The following is a 15,102-nucleotide window of genomic DNA, read 5'->3' as shown; positions in this document are numbered from 1 at the left end:
TTGGTCTCCATACCGGTTGCGTAACGTGCGGTACTCTCGGTGAATAGGGTGATCTGGGAAGTCACGGAGCTTGTAAGCTTGCCGTCCTAGCCGGCTTACCTCTCTGCGAACACCGTCAAGTTCCTTCGAGAACCATCTCTTTGCGAAGGGAGGTGGCTTCGTTATAGGCACCTCCTCGTCGATGGTCTTCGTTAGCGCTGTGAGGAGCTCGGCTAGCGTGTCATCGAACTCCTGTACCGAGCGCATGTCGCCCTGAGGTAGTGGTACTTCCTCGAGGCGCACAGCGAGGTTTTTACGAAAGGATACCCAGTCAGCCTTCCGGAAGTTCCGGAAGGTGCGTGACCGTGCTCGGGGAACATCGACCTGCAGTTCCGTGACGATGGGATAGTGGTCAGTTCGCGGCGGACGTAGCTCCGGTGCTGTGCGACAACGAATAAGTCGCTCGACAAGTTCTTGTGACGCGAACACGTTGTCTGGTCGCGTGTGGTTCTTGGAGTTTGACGCTTCGAGGGTAGGAATGCCGGCTGGGAGGAGCATGGAGAAGTCGAAGGCGGTGAGTAGGTCGATGAGCGGTTGTGCCTGGTCAAGATACTCATTAGTAAACAGGTGCTCGTTACGTTCGTCATCCCAGTAGGGATGGTGACGATTGAAGTCGCCTAGCCAGATAACTAGGGGGTCGTCGAGCTCGTCGCGTGAGGCGCAGACGTTGCGTGTTGCCCGAGCAAGTGACCGTAACACGTTCTGTGAGTCCTGAGGGTTGTAAGTATTAAACAGGTGTATGGTGCCGGTGTCGTAGTGGAGAGAGACTGCTGTAATGTCAGGACAGTCGACCGGTATGGCCGACCAGCTATTAGTTGCTATACGGGTATTGATTAGCGTTACTGAGCGGGTGCGCGTGGGTGAGTCCTTGTGCTTCGGGGGGTAGATGACGCGCCATTGCTGTGAGGCGCGAGTGTTCTTGAGGAAGTCGATGTGGGGTTCCTGTAGGAGGACAACATCGTAGTCGGAGATGCTGTGGAGCAGGGCCGACTGGCTCGTGTTGGACTTGTTGACGTTCAGCTGACATAGACGGAGTACTTCGGGTTGCCTAGACATGACGGGGTACGTCTACGCGGCTCTCTGAAGACCTGCGGGTCTGGGTACGTGGTTGCGAGAAGCCACCCTCGCGTGTCAGCGTGGTCTGCCTCCGCCCTTTCGGGTCGCGGAAGTTCCTCGTACGTGAGCGGGCACGTTCCGCGTCAACTGGGATCTTGTTTGTTCCGCTTACCGCTGGTCGCGGAGCATGCGCGGCAAGTCGTGCAGGGCTGAGCGAGCGCGGGCGGTAGTCGAGGTAGTCGATCTCTCCATCTTCACGGTCTGCACCAGGGCCTCGTAACGGGAATGGAGAGCTCGGCCTCGAGAGGTGGCGTCTGGGTTCGTGTACTTGCGGGAGGGAAGGCATGAAGGGAGGGTCGGTATGGTCCCAGGTTGTGGGGTCGTCCATCAACGGGAAGAATCGGTATTGCGCTAGTTTGTCAGCTCCCTGGACTTTCCTCGTAGCCTCGATGAAGGCCGGGCACATCCTGCTCCAAGCTGCATGGCCGCCTTCCTTGCAGTTGACGCAGTGGTGCTGCCAGTCGGCAGTCGTGCACTCGTTCGTCTTGTGATCCTGTCCGCAGGTACCACAGACGTCAACGATCATGTCGCAGTCCTTGGCGAGGTGCCCGGGTTCGAGGCGCTGACACTTGAGGCAACGTCGCGCCTCCTTGACTAGACGTTTGGCCTGGACCCTCCGGCCTAGCAGAGACACGCCATGCAGGATGACGTCGTTCGCTCGCTGGGGCGAGCTGAACTTCGCAATAAGGTACGCACTCGTTTGACCGGGACGCCGCTTGTTCTCTGGTTTGATCCAGTGAGCGGCGGTGAGATCGTACCTGTCCCAACCGTTCTCCTCCTCGAGTTCGCGTAAGCGATCTTCATTGCCGGGGTCGAAGTACGTGGGTACTCCGCGAAGGAGGCAGGGGTAGTGGCGGGCTCGAATAGCTGACTCTAGGCCGAACTTGTCAGTGAAAGGCTTCATGTTCTCTCGGCGTTGTAGCCACGACGCGCCCTCTTTGGCGTTGAGCTCGTAGAGCAAGCCACCATTGCGGAGTCGCTTTACCGTAACAAACTTCATCCCCTCCGGCGGGGCGAAGCCGTCGGTGCGCATCATGTCTAGCGTCAACATTGCCTTGGCTAGGTACTCCCTGTCAGTGAGCTGGGTCCGCGGATCCTCGTTCTCGTTCTTCTTAATGTCGATGAGGACTTGTCGTATCTGGACGTCTTGCTGGGCGATAGAGGTCGCGTGCGAAGTAGGGAGGATGTGCATGACTGTCGCTGCGTAGGACGGTTTCCTCGCGCCGTTCGCGTTCTGAGTGGGCAAGGGGGCTGGTTCCCAGGCGGCGGGCTCGGGCTGGGCGGCCCTCTGTTTCATGGTGTCGAGGGCCTCTGCAAGGTCAGCCTTGAGGCGTTTCACGTCCTCAAGTTCCCGGGCTAGGTTGGTTTGTCCTTGCAGTAGGTTACGTACCTCTTCCGCCAGCTTCCCCACACTACCCTCGACATCCTGTCGCACGCGTTCGTGCTTCTCGATGATCTCTGTCATTTGTTCTTGCTGCTCGTCCCGGAGCACGTAGATCGACTTGATGCGGTCCCATACTTTCTCTGCCAGTGCGAACTCCTGGACCTCCGTGGCGTAAGTCGAGAATGCGCAGAGCGCTTCTATGGTCGTCGCGCCTAGGTTCTTGGTCGCTGCCAGGTGGAGGAGACCAGTCGAGAGCGCAGCCATGTTGGGCGGTTCACCTTCCGGGATTAGCTGCCACTTACACAGAGCCCCCGTAGCGATCTTCGGGGTGCTCATTCTCTTCATGCTATCCTCAATCTCTTTCGGTACGTTCAGTTTCCTCGCGGGCGACTTCGTCGACGGCGGTTGGGCGCTAGCGCTCGAGTGACCCCGAGTGGTCGGTTTGCGCGACGTTTCCGACATTGTTCAGGCAAGTTCCAGACGTATTAGGTAGGGTGATATATAGTCTAGGTCGAGCCAGTAATGCTCGATGCTGCCACCGCACGACCGTTATGCCTCCCCCTGTTGAGGTACGGACCGTGGGAAAGTTGCCGAAGGTGAGCGTTAGAAGCAAGGAGGGGTCCTGACACGTCAGTATAACTCGCCGTCCCGCTCCTGCTGCCTCACTTTCACAAAGTGCGGCAAGTAATCCGTCACCTTGTCCCACTTGTTGTACATGTCCTCTTCATCAGATACGTCCGCATCCGACTCGTCCTCGTCGATGTCCTCCGCGTTCCTCCACAGGGTACCGATGTACCACAGGGTCGGGCAGATGTCCGAGAGGAACGAGGCTACCTCAATGGAGTTGTGGATCCGCGAGTCACCGACCTCCATCTCCAGCTCCCCCTCGGTCATGGCACCGTTCCCCGGGCGGCCGTATCCGTGCACAGGCTCCCCTTCTTCCCTGAGGACGTCCGTCTGCATCCGATAACCGATGTACATGATATTTGGGCAGTTCTCGATGAAGGGGATCAGGCTGAGAAGAGTCGCGCGCGGGGGAAGCCTGTCGCCCAGTCGCATGTCGACGCCAAGGGTGAGGCGGGTGAGCTCCGGCCAGGAAATGGCCATCGTCTCGAGCGTGTCATCGTCGATGTCAACGGGAGAGCCGCGTAGGACCAGGGTTTCTAAACGGAGCTTGAGCAGCGGGAGGAGCGATTTGCTCGTGAGCGTGAAGGTCGGCAGATCCATCAATGGATCCATGGAGATACCGGTGTCGCGGGTCATGACCTTCAAGCAACGCAGCTTGCGACGGGAAGGATGAGAGAGCACCGCTTTGAAAACCGACTCTATCTCTTCTGCCGTTGCTGGAGTCCGGTAGGATATTACCAGACCAACGAGACGAGACGAGGTCACATATGGGATGAATTGGGTGGCGTGCTCAAGAGGCCCGACGTGAAGGACAAGCTCCCGTAGTTTTCCAAAGGCGCGGTCCTTGTTGATAAGGCTAGAGGCCATTTCCGAGGGGATGCTGTCCTTATCTGGCGCGATGCACAAGCGCCTGAGATTGGCAGAGTTGGCGAGGACGGCGAGAACGGCCGCTGAGATGGGGCTGTCTAGCAGCTCAAAGACGACGATAGAAGAAAGACCCGAGGCAAGCGTCTCTATTGTGTCTGTGAACACCTTGGCCTTTGAGTTACAGTTGATCACGAGGGTTGTCAATTGCGGGCATTCCATCGGTATGCGCTCCAGAGTCCGAAGGTTTCCAGGCTCTTGCCCCACATTGTGCATGCGGAGAGACACGGTGCGCAGGTTCGGGTTGAGAAGCATAGGCGCATACTGAACAAGTTCTGCGTGCAGTTGCATCCGCTGTAGATTGGGGAAAAGACAAGGGGTGGGCCGCGAATCGTACAGAGCTGCCACGGCATCTCGAGACAACCTGTACCTGCTGTCCGGCCAAAACGTTCCGGGAAGCCTGCCAAATGCCTTCACACGATGAGTGTAGACTTGAAAGCGGACGAAGTCGGAGGGTACGAGAGCGCGTTCAAAGGACTGGTTATGATGAGGTAGGGCGAGACGGAAAGTAGTACATGAACGTACTATCGTTTTCAGATATCCCTGTCCATCTGCTACTCTCCACGTGTCTGAAGGCAGCAGATATGCCAGCATGGCAAGCGAAGGGATAGTGTGCCAAAGGATGTCGATGGTAGGCTCGAAGAACGCGCGGCACGTCTGCGCGAGTCTGGACAGAACACCTGCGTCCAGACAGTCATCGAGAAGGATGGCACAGATAGTCCTGATCACTGCAGGGTTGAGTTGTGCGGACATGCTGGCCGGTGCGCGTCGAGACACGGACGCGTTGCGGTTGAACTTGGTGGTCGCGGATTGAAATGACGGTTGCGCTAGACGCCATTGGACGCGGTCACGCAACGCTGGATCTCGATGCCGATCGTAGACCCACGTGTGCAGCGTCGCAGGCAGATCGCGATCTCCAAATTGCAAGTCCCCGCTACGGCCGACCGCCGCCATCCGCACTCGCACCTGCATCACCTCCGTCGGGGCATCAGCGAAGCCCTCACGTCTTTCGAGGCCAAACGGTCACGCCCCTCGGGTGAGTGTAGACTTCGACAAATGTAGTGCATAGTATGACTCACTCGGATGCAGCGTTCGCCAGACGGACATAACCGATATTGGACAGGCTCACCGACTAGGACTCTGCTGCCATGGGTGTCGCGCCTGCTTTGAGGAGATACGCGGCCTCCGGTCTACGAACTCCCCACCGGGGTCTTGCTACCCACACTAGCCTGCCGGAACGCGACTGCTCTTCCATCACTCCGCCGTACGCACGGCTGCAACAGAAATTGGCAGAGGTCCGCGAGATCTTGGATAACAGGCCTCTCACCCTCGCGGAGAAGATTCTCTACAGCCACATAACGGACCCGAAGAAGAGTCTGGTGGATGGAAAGCTCAAGCGAGGAGAGACGTACCTTCAGCTGAGCCCGGAACGAGTTGCAATGCAGGATGCTTCGGCACAGTGAGTTTCTTCTTCTGTCGTCGGCTGTTCACGCTGACGTGAATTTGCTACCAAGGATGGCACTGTGAGTACGATGGCGCGCTGTTGAAACGACGTTTCTCATGCAGACGTCCAGACTGCAATTCATGAGCGCGGGCATGACCAAGTGTGCCGTACCGACAAGCATACACTGCGACCATCTCATCCAGGCCGCCACTGGTGCAGAAGCTGACTTGAAGGTGTGATTTATGAGTGCTCTGTAGCCTGAGCTAGAACAATGACACCCTCGTCGCTAGCGTTCTATTGCCTCGAACCAAGAAGTCTTTGACTTCCTCGAGAGTGCTGCTCGCAAGTACGGTATCGAGTTCTGGAAGCCTGGCTCGGGTATCATTCATCAGATCGTTTTGGAGAACTACGCTGCACCGGGCATGCTCATGTAAGCTCACTTCCCCTGCGCCCTGCACTCCAAACCTATGTCCACCCTCCAGGCTGGGGACAGATTCGCACACGCCCAATGCGGGCGGCCTGGGCTTGCTTGCTATTGGTGTAGGTGGCGCGGACGCCGTGGACGCTATGACAGGGACACCATGGGAATTGAAGGCACCCCAGATCGTCGGTGAGTAACATGCCTTCACTCACGCCTTCGCCAATAGTAACGCGGCGTAGGCATCCACTTGACTGGTAGCCTTTCGGGATGGGCAACTCCCAAGGATCTGATCCTGCACTTGGCTGGAAAGCTCACTGTCAGGGTACGTCCTGCTAGATTTTGCCAACCCTAATCAGGGCTGAACGTAGCGGCCAGGGAGGAACTGGTCGCATATTGGAATATTTCGGTCCAGGCGTCTTCAACCAGTCATGTACAGGCCTGGCTACTGTCGCGAACATGGGTGCTGAAGTCGGCGCGACAACTTCTACCTTCCCGTACACACCGAACATGCGCTCGTACCTCATCGCGACTGGCCGTGCACCTGTCGCGCGTGCCGCCGATGAAGCTGCCTCCAAGGGCTTCCTGTCAGCGGATGAAGGCGCAGAATACGACGAGGTCATCGAAATTGTGAGTCAGGACAGCTGTCCTGCGTCGCCGCAGTTTGATAAGATCTCCCGCAGAACCTGTCTGAGCTGGAACCGACGATCAACGGACCCTTCACGCCCGATCTGGCTACTCCCCTATCGAAGTTTGGCGAGTTCGTTCAGGAGCAAGGATGGAAGGACGAGCTCTCCGCTGGTCTGATCGGGTCGTGCACGAACAGCTCGTACGAGGACATGGTATGCTTCTCCATAACCTGCAATACGAGCGTGATTGATGATTTGTATGAGCGTAGACTAGTGTGGCTGACTTGGCGAGGCAAGCTAAGGCTGCGGGTCTGAAAGTGAAGGTTCCGTTCCTGTGCACTCCTGGGTCTGAGCAGATCAGGGCGACCATGGAACGTGACGAGGTCACTGGTGCTCTGCAAGATGTGGGTGCGACCGTCCTGGCGAATGCGTGCGGTCCATGTATTGGGCAGTGGAAGCGAGAGGACAAGAAGGAAGAGGAGAACGGTATGTCGTCTCTGCTTTCAGACAGAGGCGACCACTGACAGGATCGGTGCAGCCATCCTGACGTCGTTCAACCGGTAGGATAGTCTAAAGCGACTAGAAAGCGTCTGCTAACCCCTGGTGTCAGGAACTTCAAGTCTCGGAACGACGGAAACAGGCTCACCATGAACTTCCTCGCCTCTCCTACCCTGGTCACCGCCTTCTCCTTCTCTGGCAAGCTCTCCTTCAACCCCATGACCGACACGATCACCACGCCCTCCGGTGCCCCCTTCAAGTTCACCCCGCCCAAGGGTCAGGACCTCCCCGCAGCGGGCTTCACCCCCGGAGAAACTAGCTTCTACCCGAAGCCCACGCCGGAGCCGCAGCCCGAGACGGACGTCATCATCCGGCCTGATTCTCAGCGGCTGGAGGTGCTAGTACCGTTCTCGAGTCATTTCGGCGAGAGCAGTGGGAATCTGCGAGGTCTGGAGCTCCCGCCTTTGAAGGTGCTGATGAGGGTGAGGGGTAAGTGTACGACGGATCACATCTCTGCTGCAGTGAGTGTGCACTCGTATCGGTGAAGTAGAGTCTTGCTGATATCGTAATTATAGGGCCCGTGGCTTAAATACAAGGGACATTTGACGAACATTTCTGAGAACCTTCGTATGTCATTTTCTCTCCTGTTTCCTGTTACCAACCGACTAAACTGACCTTGCATCTTAGTGATAACTGTGCGTCATGTGACTACACATAGAATGCCACACCACTTACACACGTTCCATAGGCCACTAACGACGAAGGAGGGGACGTGAACGTTGCCTTCGACCACGACCACGAGCCTTCTCAATCCGAGACCGAGACCATCCCCAATGTCGCGAAACGCTTGAAGGCACGCAAGCAGCCGTGGGCCCTCGTAGTCGATGACAATTACGGTGAGGGCAGCGCTCGTGAACATGCTGCGTTGCAGCCTCGTTTCTACGGTTCGTCAGCGTCCATTCGCCTAGGAATGTATTAGACTCAGCTGCTTTGCAGGATGCGCCATGATCGTTGCGCGGTCGTTCGCACGAATCCACGAGACGAATCTCAAAGTAAGTTCTACTCCCTTATCTCTGAAAAAGTGCATACATGCTGACTCTGAACGAAGAAACAAGGGATCCTGCCGCTCTGGTTCGCCGACAAGGCGGATTATGCCCGCATCGGGTCCGGTGACGTTGTGGAGACGCTGGGTCTTATTGACCTGCTGAACGGCGTGCCTGATGCTACCATCAAGTTGAAGGTGACTCGACGGAACGGAGATGTCTTCGAGATCCCAACGAAGCACACGATGTCCAGCGACCAGCTCAAGTGGTTGCGGGCCGGTTCAGCACTGAACCACATCCGCTCGCAAGTACAGTCACAATAAAAGGGCCTAGGGTCTCAAGGAGGACTATGGAGCTATCATAGATGCTGTATCAATATACGTTATACATTACTATTGGATGCGACAGTCCGTCCCAAGGTCCGCAGATCGTCCGTGTGCCGTTCACTGGCTCTTTTCTCCTTGAGTCGCCGAAGTGCTGCCCGTGCGATATCGACGGCAGACTCGGGCAATCCGGCCAGTTGAGCGACTTTGAGACCATGGCTGTCCCGGTTCACGCCAGGCCTCATTCGATGCGAATACGAGAAGTAGCCGTCCTGCACAACATCATTAGTCTATGTGACACGTACAACCAACCTTGATACATACCTCCGTCTCGTCTACGTCAGTACAGAAGAAACTCACAGCATCGAAAGGACCCTGGCCTCTGTTATCTTCGGAGCAGTCTAGCATGTCGGCCAACTCGTGGAAGTGCGTAGCGAATAGTACACGACAACGATTCACAGAGACCAGTTGGTGGATAGCGGCGAAGGCGATAGCGAGACCATCGTCGACTGTTGTACCCCTTCCAACTTCATCCATGATGACCTGATGAACACGTTAGTCCTTGCTCCAGGCGAGGAGCCATTAGTGCCCTTACCAGGCTTTTTGGCGTCGCTCGCCGGAGAATCTCGCTTGTTTCCAACATCTCCACCATGAAGGTACTTCTGCCACGGAAAAGGTCGTCCCTTGCGCCAACCCTCGAAAATACCCTGTCAACAATCCCGATATGAGCAGCGTCGGCCGGCACGAAAGAGCCGCTCTGAGCCAATATCGCAACGAGGGCGGTTTGTCGGAGGAACGTAGACTTCCCGGCCATGTTTGGTCCCGTAATGACGTGTAGACGGGAATCGGGAGCGAACGACACTGTGTTCGGCACAAAATTCCGTCCAGATGTGAGTAAACCTAGTTCCACGGTGGGATGGCGGCCATTCGTGACAAGGTAGGTAAGGCTGCGCAGTGCTACGATCAGCCCACGATGTAATAGACGACTGAGACGGTTATACTTACTCTTCTGTCAGCGTCGGCCTCACAAAATTCATCTCTGTAGCAAGAGTAGCAAAGGCAAGCGTCACATCGAGTTCGTCTATGATGCGGGCATTTGAGCGCAGACGCCCCGCATGTAGATTCACCTACATCGATGCTCGCTCAATACCACCACCACGTCATAGCCTCTGCACTAACCTCTGCACGCAACGCCTCAAAAGCCTCCTTCTCAGTGACATAGATAGCCGTTACAGTGTTCATGATTTCGGCACCGAGCATCGACCAGTCCTATATATTTAAATCAGCAACATGCCAACACTGCACATGCCGTACATACTCTGAAGAAGAAAGTGTTCGTGCTGCCGCTCTCTGAGATAGGCACGAAGAGATCGGAGGCTTTCAACTTGCTCGAGTCTCGCTTTCCTCTACCTATATGCACGTGCATGCCGTGTCCTGGAGACGACCGGAGGGTGAGGGAAGGCGCACCTGTAACGAAGACTTCGTCACAGCAATGCAACATTTTCTAGATTGATAACGTACTGTATTGCAATCGCAGGCGTCGCTCCAGCTGTTCTCTGCGTTCATGTAAAGTTCGCAGCGTAGAATGCAGTTGAAGGAGCTGCGCGGAGAAGCTAGCGGATTCATCAGTTCCTGCACGGGTAGAGTGACAAGGATATTGACCTTGGATCAATAGTCCACTTCACACTTCCGAAGCCCTGCGCTGCATTCAACATACCAGCGGATAGCGCGTTCAGGGCAGTTCCCGCGTCTTCACCTTCCTCCGCAGGAGTATCCACGCCAACTTCAGCTTCGGTACCATCTGATGCAGGTATAGCCTTTTCTATCATTGTCACTAGGTGTTGGAGATCGTGCATGCCATGCATGAGAGCATCTATGCTTGTCCAGTCCTTCTCGCAGACTGCGCCTCGCTCCCGGTCCTCCATGGTCTTCTCAAGTTCGACGCGCCCTTTGATTCTACCCCATGTCCGAACGGTGTTGCAGATGGCAGCCAAGTCGCTAGGCTGCCCGCGTCCCAGTAAGAATTTCTGCACTATGCGGGTGGTATCCTCGATGTCGCCAAGGAGTTGCACAAGGTCTTCACGGAGATATGGACGTGAATGAAAGAAAGCCACCAAAGCTTGGCGAGCACTGATCTCGCTGAGAGACGTGCTCGGAGAGCCTGTATACGATTCAGCGACTGGGTCTTGTCACAACGCACGACAAGGTACACTCACACAACCATCGTGCCAGCAAACGAGCTCCGCCACTGGTAACGGTACGTTTGACAACGCTCAGAAGACTCCCAGTAGCCCCACCTTCACTGAGGCCTTCCCGTATCTCAAGAGCTTTGATGGTATGCGAGTCAATCTGCATTCTTCTCGCCGACGTTTCTCTGCTCGGCGATGAGAGCAGTGGCATATGTTCCAGCAAGTTTGCTCGCATAAACACGGTCAGCAAGCTGATGGCTCTTGCCTCCGGCTCTGTTACAACTGATGATCCTCGGGCTTCACTATCGAGATGAGCCGTGACGTCGTCCGTGCTATCGACACCGTCTTGCAGGGATGTTGAAGTCTGCAACTCCGCGGAGACAGGCGCGTCAAAATATGACGCAAACAGGCCCTCCTCGTCAATGGCCAACTTGATGCGATGGTCCTCATCCGTTTCGCTCCCTTTGCTGAGGACGACTTCTCGAGGACTGACGCGAACGAGTTCGTCCCGCAGCCCCTCGAGAGAAGTTGTCTTGGTGAAGAATTCTCCCGTTGACACATCTATCCACGCGAGGCCGACATGATTCCGACCGTCACCCTCCTCGGAGTCTGTGTGAGACTGGGGCCGGCCGATCGCGAGCAAGTAGTTGTTCTCGTAGGGATTGAGGAACGGTTCGTCAATGAGGGTTCCCGGTGTTACGATGCGCACGACACGCCTGTCGAAGCCACCTTTCGCGCCAAGCTGTGGGTTGCGAGGAAACTCTTCGCACATCGCGACGAAGCGCTTCTGGTTTTGGACCAGGATCTTGAGGTACTTGTCGAGATGCATCAGCGGGAAGCCGCACATCCAGATACGTTGCCCATCCCATGTCCTCTGAGTCAGCTTGATATTCAGCAATCGAGAGACTTCTTTTGCTTGGTCAAAGTACGACTACACAGGTCAGATGTTATATTGAGCGAGCGCCGAACATCTCGCTCACCTCGTAGAATTGACCGACACGAGTCAGGAGGATGCAATGAGGAAACCGTTGCAGATTTTGGAGTATCTCGGTCGCAAGTAGGTTCCTTGGCCGGCGGGTGTCACTAACCACTTCTGAGGTACGATGAGCGCGACCGTCAGAAGAGAGCAGCGCAGATCCGAACCTGTAGACTCAGTATCCTTGGGCAGAGTCTTGGGTTTACGTCCTCGTCTGCTCTTGACTGATGTTTGCGTCAATGAGTCCTCAGTCACATCGCCGAGCGCATCACGGTCAAGCGGTGTGCTTTCACTTGCCGTCTCATCCTTATGGCCAGACAAGATATATACAGAGCCTTCGCTGGCGATAGCTACTCGCAGAACACACGAAAATATACAGAATAAGTTTCATTGAATTTGGGATACAGGGGACGGCGCACGTATCGAGCTACTACGAGTACCATTTAAGTCGACTGGCCCAGTAGGCGAGTCTTTGAGCCCTCCGTTCCACTCTTGCAGCGGAGCGGGTGACGACCGTGGTTCTGGTAGGTCAGAGTATTTCTTCTGTGTGATAGTACGTCTCCTGCGCGGCTTCGCCTGTGTCTCTGACGTGTCGGGGGCTACACGAAGCGAAGTAGATGCCTTGAACGTCCGAGTCCAATTGACCTGTCGGCCTGCGTGACAATTGCGGCTAGCACGGCGCAGAAGGAGCATAAGGTTCCTCTCAGTGCTCGGCTGCAGAACCAGTCTAGTAAAGCCTTGTACTGATGAGCGCAGCGAGCAAGGCTACCAGGGCAAAGCGGGTGAGCGGACGCGAGGCGGAGGAGTCGGAGGAGGCCTTTGGGAGAGAGGCGCCTGCCGCCACCGTCTGTTCGCGTTGCGTGGGCGGAGTTCAAAGTTCCAGCCTTCGCCTCGTCGCTCTCGCCTCGACGACGACCAAAAAGCAGCAGTCGACCCCGACGCCCACACACCGCCCACAACATGTCTTTCGCCGGTAGACGCAGAGGAAACAAGGTCAAGAAGGGTGTCCAGTTCACCGTCATGGTAGTCGGTCAGTCGTTCCGCTCTACTCACTGCGCATAGAGTGCCAGCGCTGACTGTGGCTTGGTGTGCTCGACGCGTCGGTGTGGTATGCGTGTCCGTTTTTGCTGCTGTAGGTGCCTCTGGTACTGGCCGCACGACGTTCGTGAACACCCTGTGCGAGTCTGAGGTCCTGCCGCACAAGGTCTGCGACAGCCCGGACACTGCTCATGTTGAGGAGGGTATCAGGATCAAGCCTGTCAACGTCGGTACGTGGCCCTCCAGCACTTCCCCTCTTCCGAATGTCACCCCTAACGCGCCTGGAATGCAGAACTGGAAGAGGACGGCGTTCGCATTGCTCTCACCATCGTTGACACTCCGGGCTTTGGCGATAACATCGACAATGAGTTCGCGTACGATTCCTTGCATGCCCAGACGAGACCGTTGCTGATGGTTGTTGTTGTTCCACAGCTTCCAGGAGATTGTCGGCTACTTGGAACGCCAATACGACGACATTCTGGCCGAGGAGTCCCGTATCAGGCGTAACCCGCGCTTCCGCGACAACAGGGTTCACGCCCTGCTGTACTTCATCCCTCCCACTGGCCACTCGTACGTGTCATAACCGTCTTGATACTCGCCGTATTGAACCAATGATCTCCCAGTCTGCGCGAGATGGACATTGAGCTGATGCGCCGGCTCTCGCCTCGTGTCAACGTCATTCCTGTTGTTGGCAAGGCCGATTCGCTCACTCCCAGTGAGCTCCGCGGCTTCAAGAAGCGGGTATGTGTTGACATTGCCTTCAAAGACATTGCGTAGTAACAGAGTGGCCGGCAGATTATGGAGGATATCGAGTACTACGATATCCCCGTTTACAACTTCCCGTATGACGTTGAGGAGGATGACGAGGATACCATCCAAGACAACAGCGAGCTTCGCGTGAGTGACGTTTTGTCTGCCTTGGCTGGGTGTAAAGTGACGGTTCCCTGCTCAGGCCATGATGCCGTTCTCAATCGTCGGTTCGGAGGAAGAGGTCGAGATTGACGGCCAACTCGTCCGTGCTAGGATCTACCCTTGGGGTATCGTTGAGGTCGACAACCCGAAGCACACCGACTTCAGCCGTCTTCGGGGTGCCCTTCTCAAGTATGTCACTTATCTGTTGGTTTACGAGGTGCACTGACATCTTTCAAGCACCCACTTGGCCGATCTGAAGGCCTTGACCCACGACGTACTGTACGAGACCTACCGTACCGAAAAGCTCTCGAGGACGGTCCACTCGGACACGCAGTATGTCTCCCTTGGGATAGCCAAAGTTGCATCTTCTAAAGTTGTGATATTCACAGGGATTCTTCCATTCTGCCCGAGGAGTTGGCTACACAGAGCGTGCGTCTCAAGGAGGAGCAGCTCCGTCGGGAGGAGGAGAAGGTCAGTGACGTTACACAGGGAAAATGTCATTTCGCAGGCTGATGTCACGTGTCCTCTAGCTTCGCGAGATCGAACTTCGGGTGCAGCGCGAGATCAACGAGAAGAGGCAGGAATTGTTGGCGAAAGAGGAATCACTCCGGTGCGTTCACATAGCAGCTGGAATGCGTGAGTTGCGTCTGATGCCATCGCTATTCACAGAAACCTCGAGAGTCGACTGGCCGCCCAGGGTTCGCAATCCGAGTTCCGCGAGTGAACTCTTGCGCCATCGTGATGCCTGGGCGAAAAGCGGGACAGAGAGCCAGTATACCCCTCTTGTCAGGACTGCTTGAGTTGCCTCGTCTAACCGACTTCGTACACGTGTTCCATCTGGGCCTAGCATTCGGATAATCTGTTGTGTTTCAGTCTGATTTACGCTTGCTTCTCTTCCTCGTCGGTCCTTATAGCGTTTCTTCCCGACTTACTCCCATCGTGTTGTCGGCCGTAATACGTGATTACTACGCTCATTTGGATGTTATGCTTAATACCACTGTCTGCAGGCTGTATGTGTGCAGAATATGTTGGTGCGTTGCCATTGTGCCGTCTCGAGAGATAGGGGCCCGATGGGCATGGTGCATGCATGGCGCAAGGGGCGGGATGGCCGATGCGGGGTGATCGTGCGAGCAATTAAGCGGGTGATCGGCAGATCCGGACTCCATGGCCATTCTGTGCGAGTTGTTGATGATCACCTCTGTCCTGGTGCATGGCGTCGCTGAGTGTCTGAGTGAACATCATCCCGGCCAACGGGGGCTGTTCACCATCTCACGAAACCCGTCGGACGTACGGGCGTGCTTACTGTCGAGACGTGTGTGTGTGCTGTGTTGACGCCGCATGTCCGAGGGACAGAACGGGATTGAGTGTTGAGTGCAATGTCGAGGGGCCGGGACTGGCTGAGCTGGTAAAGTAGCCTCCGCCACGACCGCCACCAAATTGGGGCTCCGCCGCCGCCTTCCAAAGAAGGAAGCGAGCATCTCGGCGACGCTTCACAGGCGGCCTGTATTCACGTCTGATCAACGTCTCCCATTCTCTCTTCAC

The 15,102-nt window shown here is 56.0% G+C and overlaps 4 protein-coding genes across 4 annotated transcripts; 2 read left to right on the top strand and 2 right to left on the bottom strand.

Moving 5' to 3' along the window:
* Nucleotides 1-3,085: 3,085 nt before the first annotated feature.
* C8Q71DRAFT_92824 (uncharacterized protein) lies at nucleotides 3,086-4,906 on the bottom strand. Its single transcript, XM_047929201.1, has 2 exons — nucleotides 4,616-4,906; nucleotides 3,086-4,567 (listed from the first exon to the last, which is right to left on the bottom strand). The coding sequence occupies exons 1-2, from the start codon at nucleotides 4,841-4,843 to the stop codon at nucleotides 3,170-3,172; spliced, it is 1,626 nt and encodes a 541-aa protein (XP_047778096.1). The 5' UTR covers nucleotides 4,844-4,906; the 3' UTR covers nucleotides 3,086-3,169.
* Nucleotides 4,907-4,972: 66 nt separating this feature from the next.
* C8Q71DRAFT_763154 (aconitate hydratase) lies at nucleotides 4,973-8,518 on the top strand. The gene is made up of 17 exons (XM_047923983.1): nucleotides 4,973-5,126; nucleotides 5,180-5,549; nucleotides 5,605-5,613; nucleotides 5,665-5,767; nucleotides 5,825-5,964; nucleotides 6,017-6,144; nucleotides 6,195-6,277; nucleotides 6,331-6,582; nucleotides 6,636-6,794; nucleotides 6,851-7,067; nucleotides 7,120-7,141; nucleotides 7,192-7,600; nucleotides 7,655-7,706; nucleotides 7,767-7,774; nucleotides 7,828-8,023; nucleotides 8,076-8,131; nucleotides 8,188-8,518. Exons 2-17 carry the CDS (start codon nucleotides 5,239-5,241, stop codon nucleotides 8,443-8,445), a joined length of 2,403 nt encoding a protein of 800 aa, XP_047778095.1. The 5' UTR covers nucleotides 4,973-5,126; nucleotides 5,180-5,238; the 3' UTR covers nucleotides 8,446-8,518.
* Nucleotides 8,505-12,428, bottom strand: C8Q71DRAFT_836468 (muts domain V-domain-containing protein; the record flags this gene model as incomplete). The annotated part of the gene is made up of 12 exons (XM_047926446.1): nucleotides 12,030-12,428; nucleotides 11,778-11,960; nucleotides 11,615-11,727; nucleotides 10,662-11,565; nucleotides 10,108-10,606; nucleotides 9,967-10,058; nucleotides 9,764-9,912; nucleotides 9,625-9,714; nucleotides 9,451-9,572; nucleotides 9,041-9,392; nucleotides 8,770-8,988; nucleotides 8,505-8,717 (listed from the first exon to the last, which is right to left on the bottom strand). The coding sequence occupies exons 1-12, from the start codon at nucleotides 12,301-12,303 to the stop codon at nucleotides 8,505-8,507; spliced, it is 3,210 nt and encodes a 1,069-aa protein (XP_047778094.1). The 5' UTR covers nucleotides 12,304-12,428.
* Nucleotides 12,429-12,475: 47 nt separating this feature from the next.
* On the top strand, nucleotides 12,476-14,695 carry C8Q71DRAFT_763146 (septin). The gene is made up of 11 exons (XM_047923982.1): nucleotides 12,476-12,640; nucleotides 12,747-12,878; nucleotides 12,941-13,022; nucleotides 13,081-13,218; nucleotides 13,272-13,389; nucleotides 13,444-13,545; nucleotides 13,601-13,749; nucleotides 13,798-13,893; nucleotides 13,950-14,031; nucleotides 14,091-14,170; nucleotides 14,230-14,695. The coding sequence occupies exons 1-11, from the start codon at nucleotides 12,571-12,573 to the stop codon at nucleotides 14,282-14,284; spliced, it is 1,104 nt and encodes a 367-aa protein (XP_047778093.1). The 5' UTR covers nucleotides 12,476-12,570; the 3' UTR covers nucleotides 14,285-14,695.
* Nucleotides 14,696-15,102: the final 407 nt, after the last annotated feature.

The sequence above is a fragment of the Rhodofomes roseus genome (genome assembly GCF_022264815.1).
Source record: "Rhodofomes roseus strain CIRM-BRFM 1785 chromosome Unknown C8Q71scaffold_12, whole genome shotgun sequence".
NCBI lineage: Eukaryota > Fungi > Basidiomycota > Agaricomycetes > Polyporales > Fomitopsidaceae > Rhodofomes > Rhodofomes roseus.
The sequence above is the reverse complement of the archived record's forward strand: the minus strand, read 5'-3'. Positions and strand labels throughout refer to the sequence as shown.

Bases quoted from the DNA above. Each gene is read 5' to 3' on its own strand.
- C8Q71DRAFT_92824 (XM_047929201.1), bottom strand. From the start codon at position 4,843: ATGTCCGCACAACTCAACCCTGCAGTGATCAGGACTATCTGTGCCATC. The intron at 4,568-4,615 runs GTACGTTCATGT...CATCATAACCAG, and splicing joins AGGGATATCTGAAAACGATA to TCCTTTGAACGCGCTCTCGT.
- C8Q71DRAFT_763154 (XM_047923983.1), top strand. From the start codon at position 5,239: ATGGGTGTCGCGCCTGCTTTGAGGAGATACGCGGCCTCCGGTCTACGA. The intron at 6,278-6,330 runs GTACGTCCTGCT...CGTAGCGGCCAG, and splicing joins CTGGAAAGCTCACTGTCAGG to GGAGGAACTGGTCGCATATT. The intron at 7,601-7,654 runs GTGAGTGTGCAC...TCGTAATTATAG, and splicing joins CGGATCACATCTCTGCTGCA to GGCCCGTGGCTTAAATACAA.
- C8Q71DRAFT_763146 (XM_047923982.1), top strand. From the start codon at position 12,571: ATGTCTTTCGCCGGTAGACGCAGAGGAAACAAGGTCAAGAAGGGTGTC. The intron at 12,879-12,940 runs GTACGTGGCCCT...CCTGGAATGCAG, and splicing joins GATCAAGCCTGTCAACGTCG to AACTGGAAGAGGACGGCGTT. The intron at 13,750-13,797 runs GTATGTCACTTA...ACATCTTTCAAG, and splicing joins CTTCGGGGTGCCCTTCTCAA to CACCCACTTGGCCGATCTGA.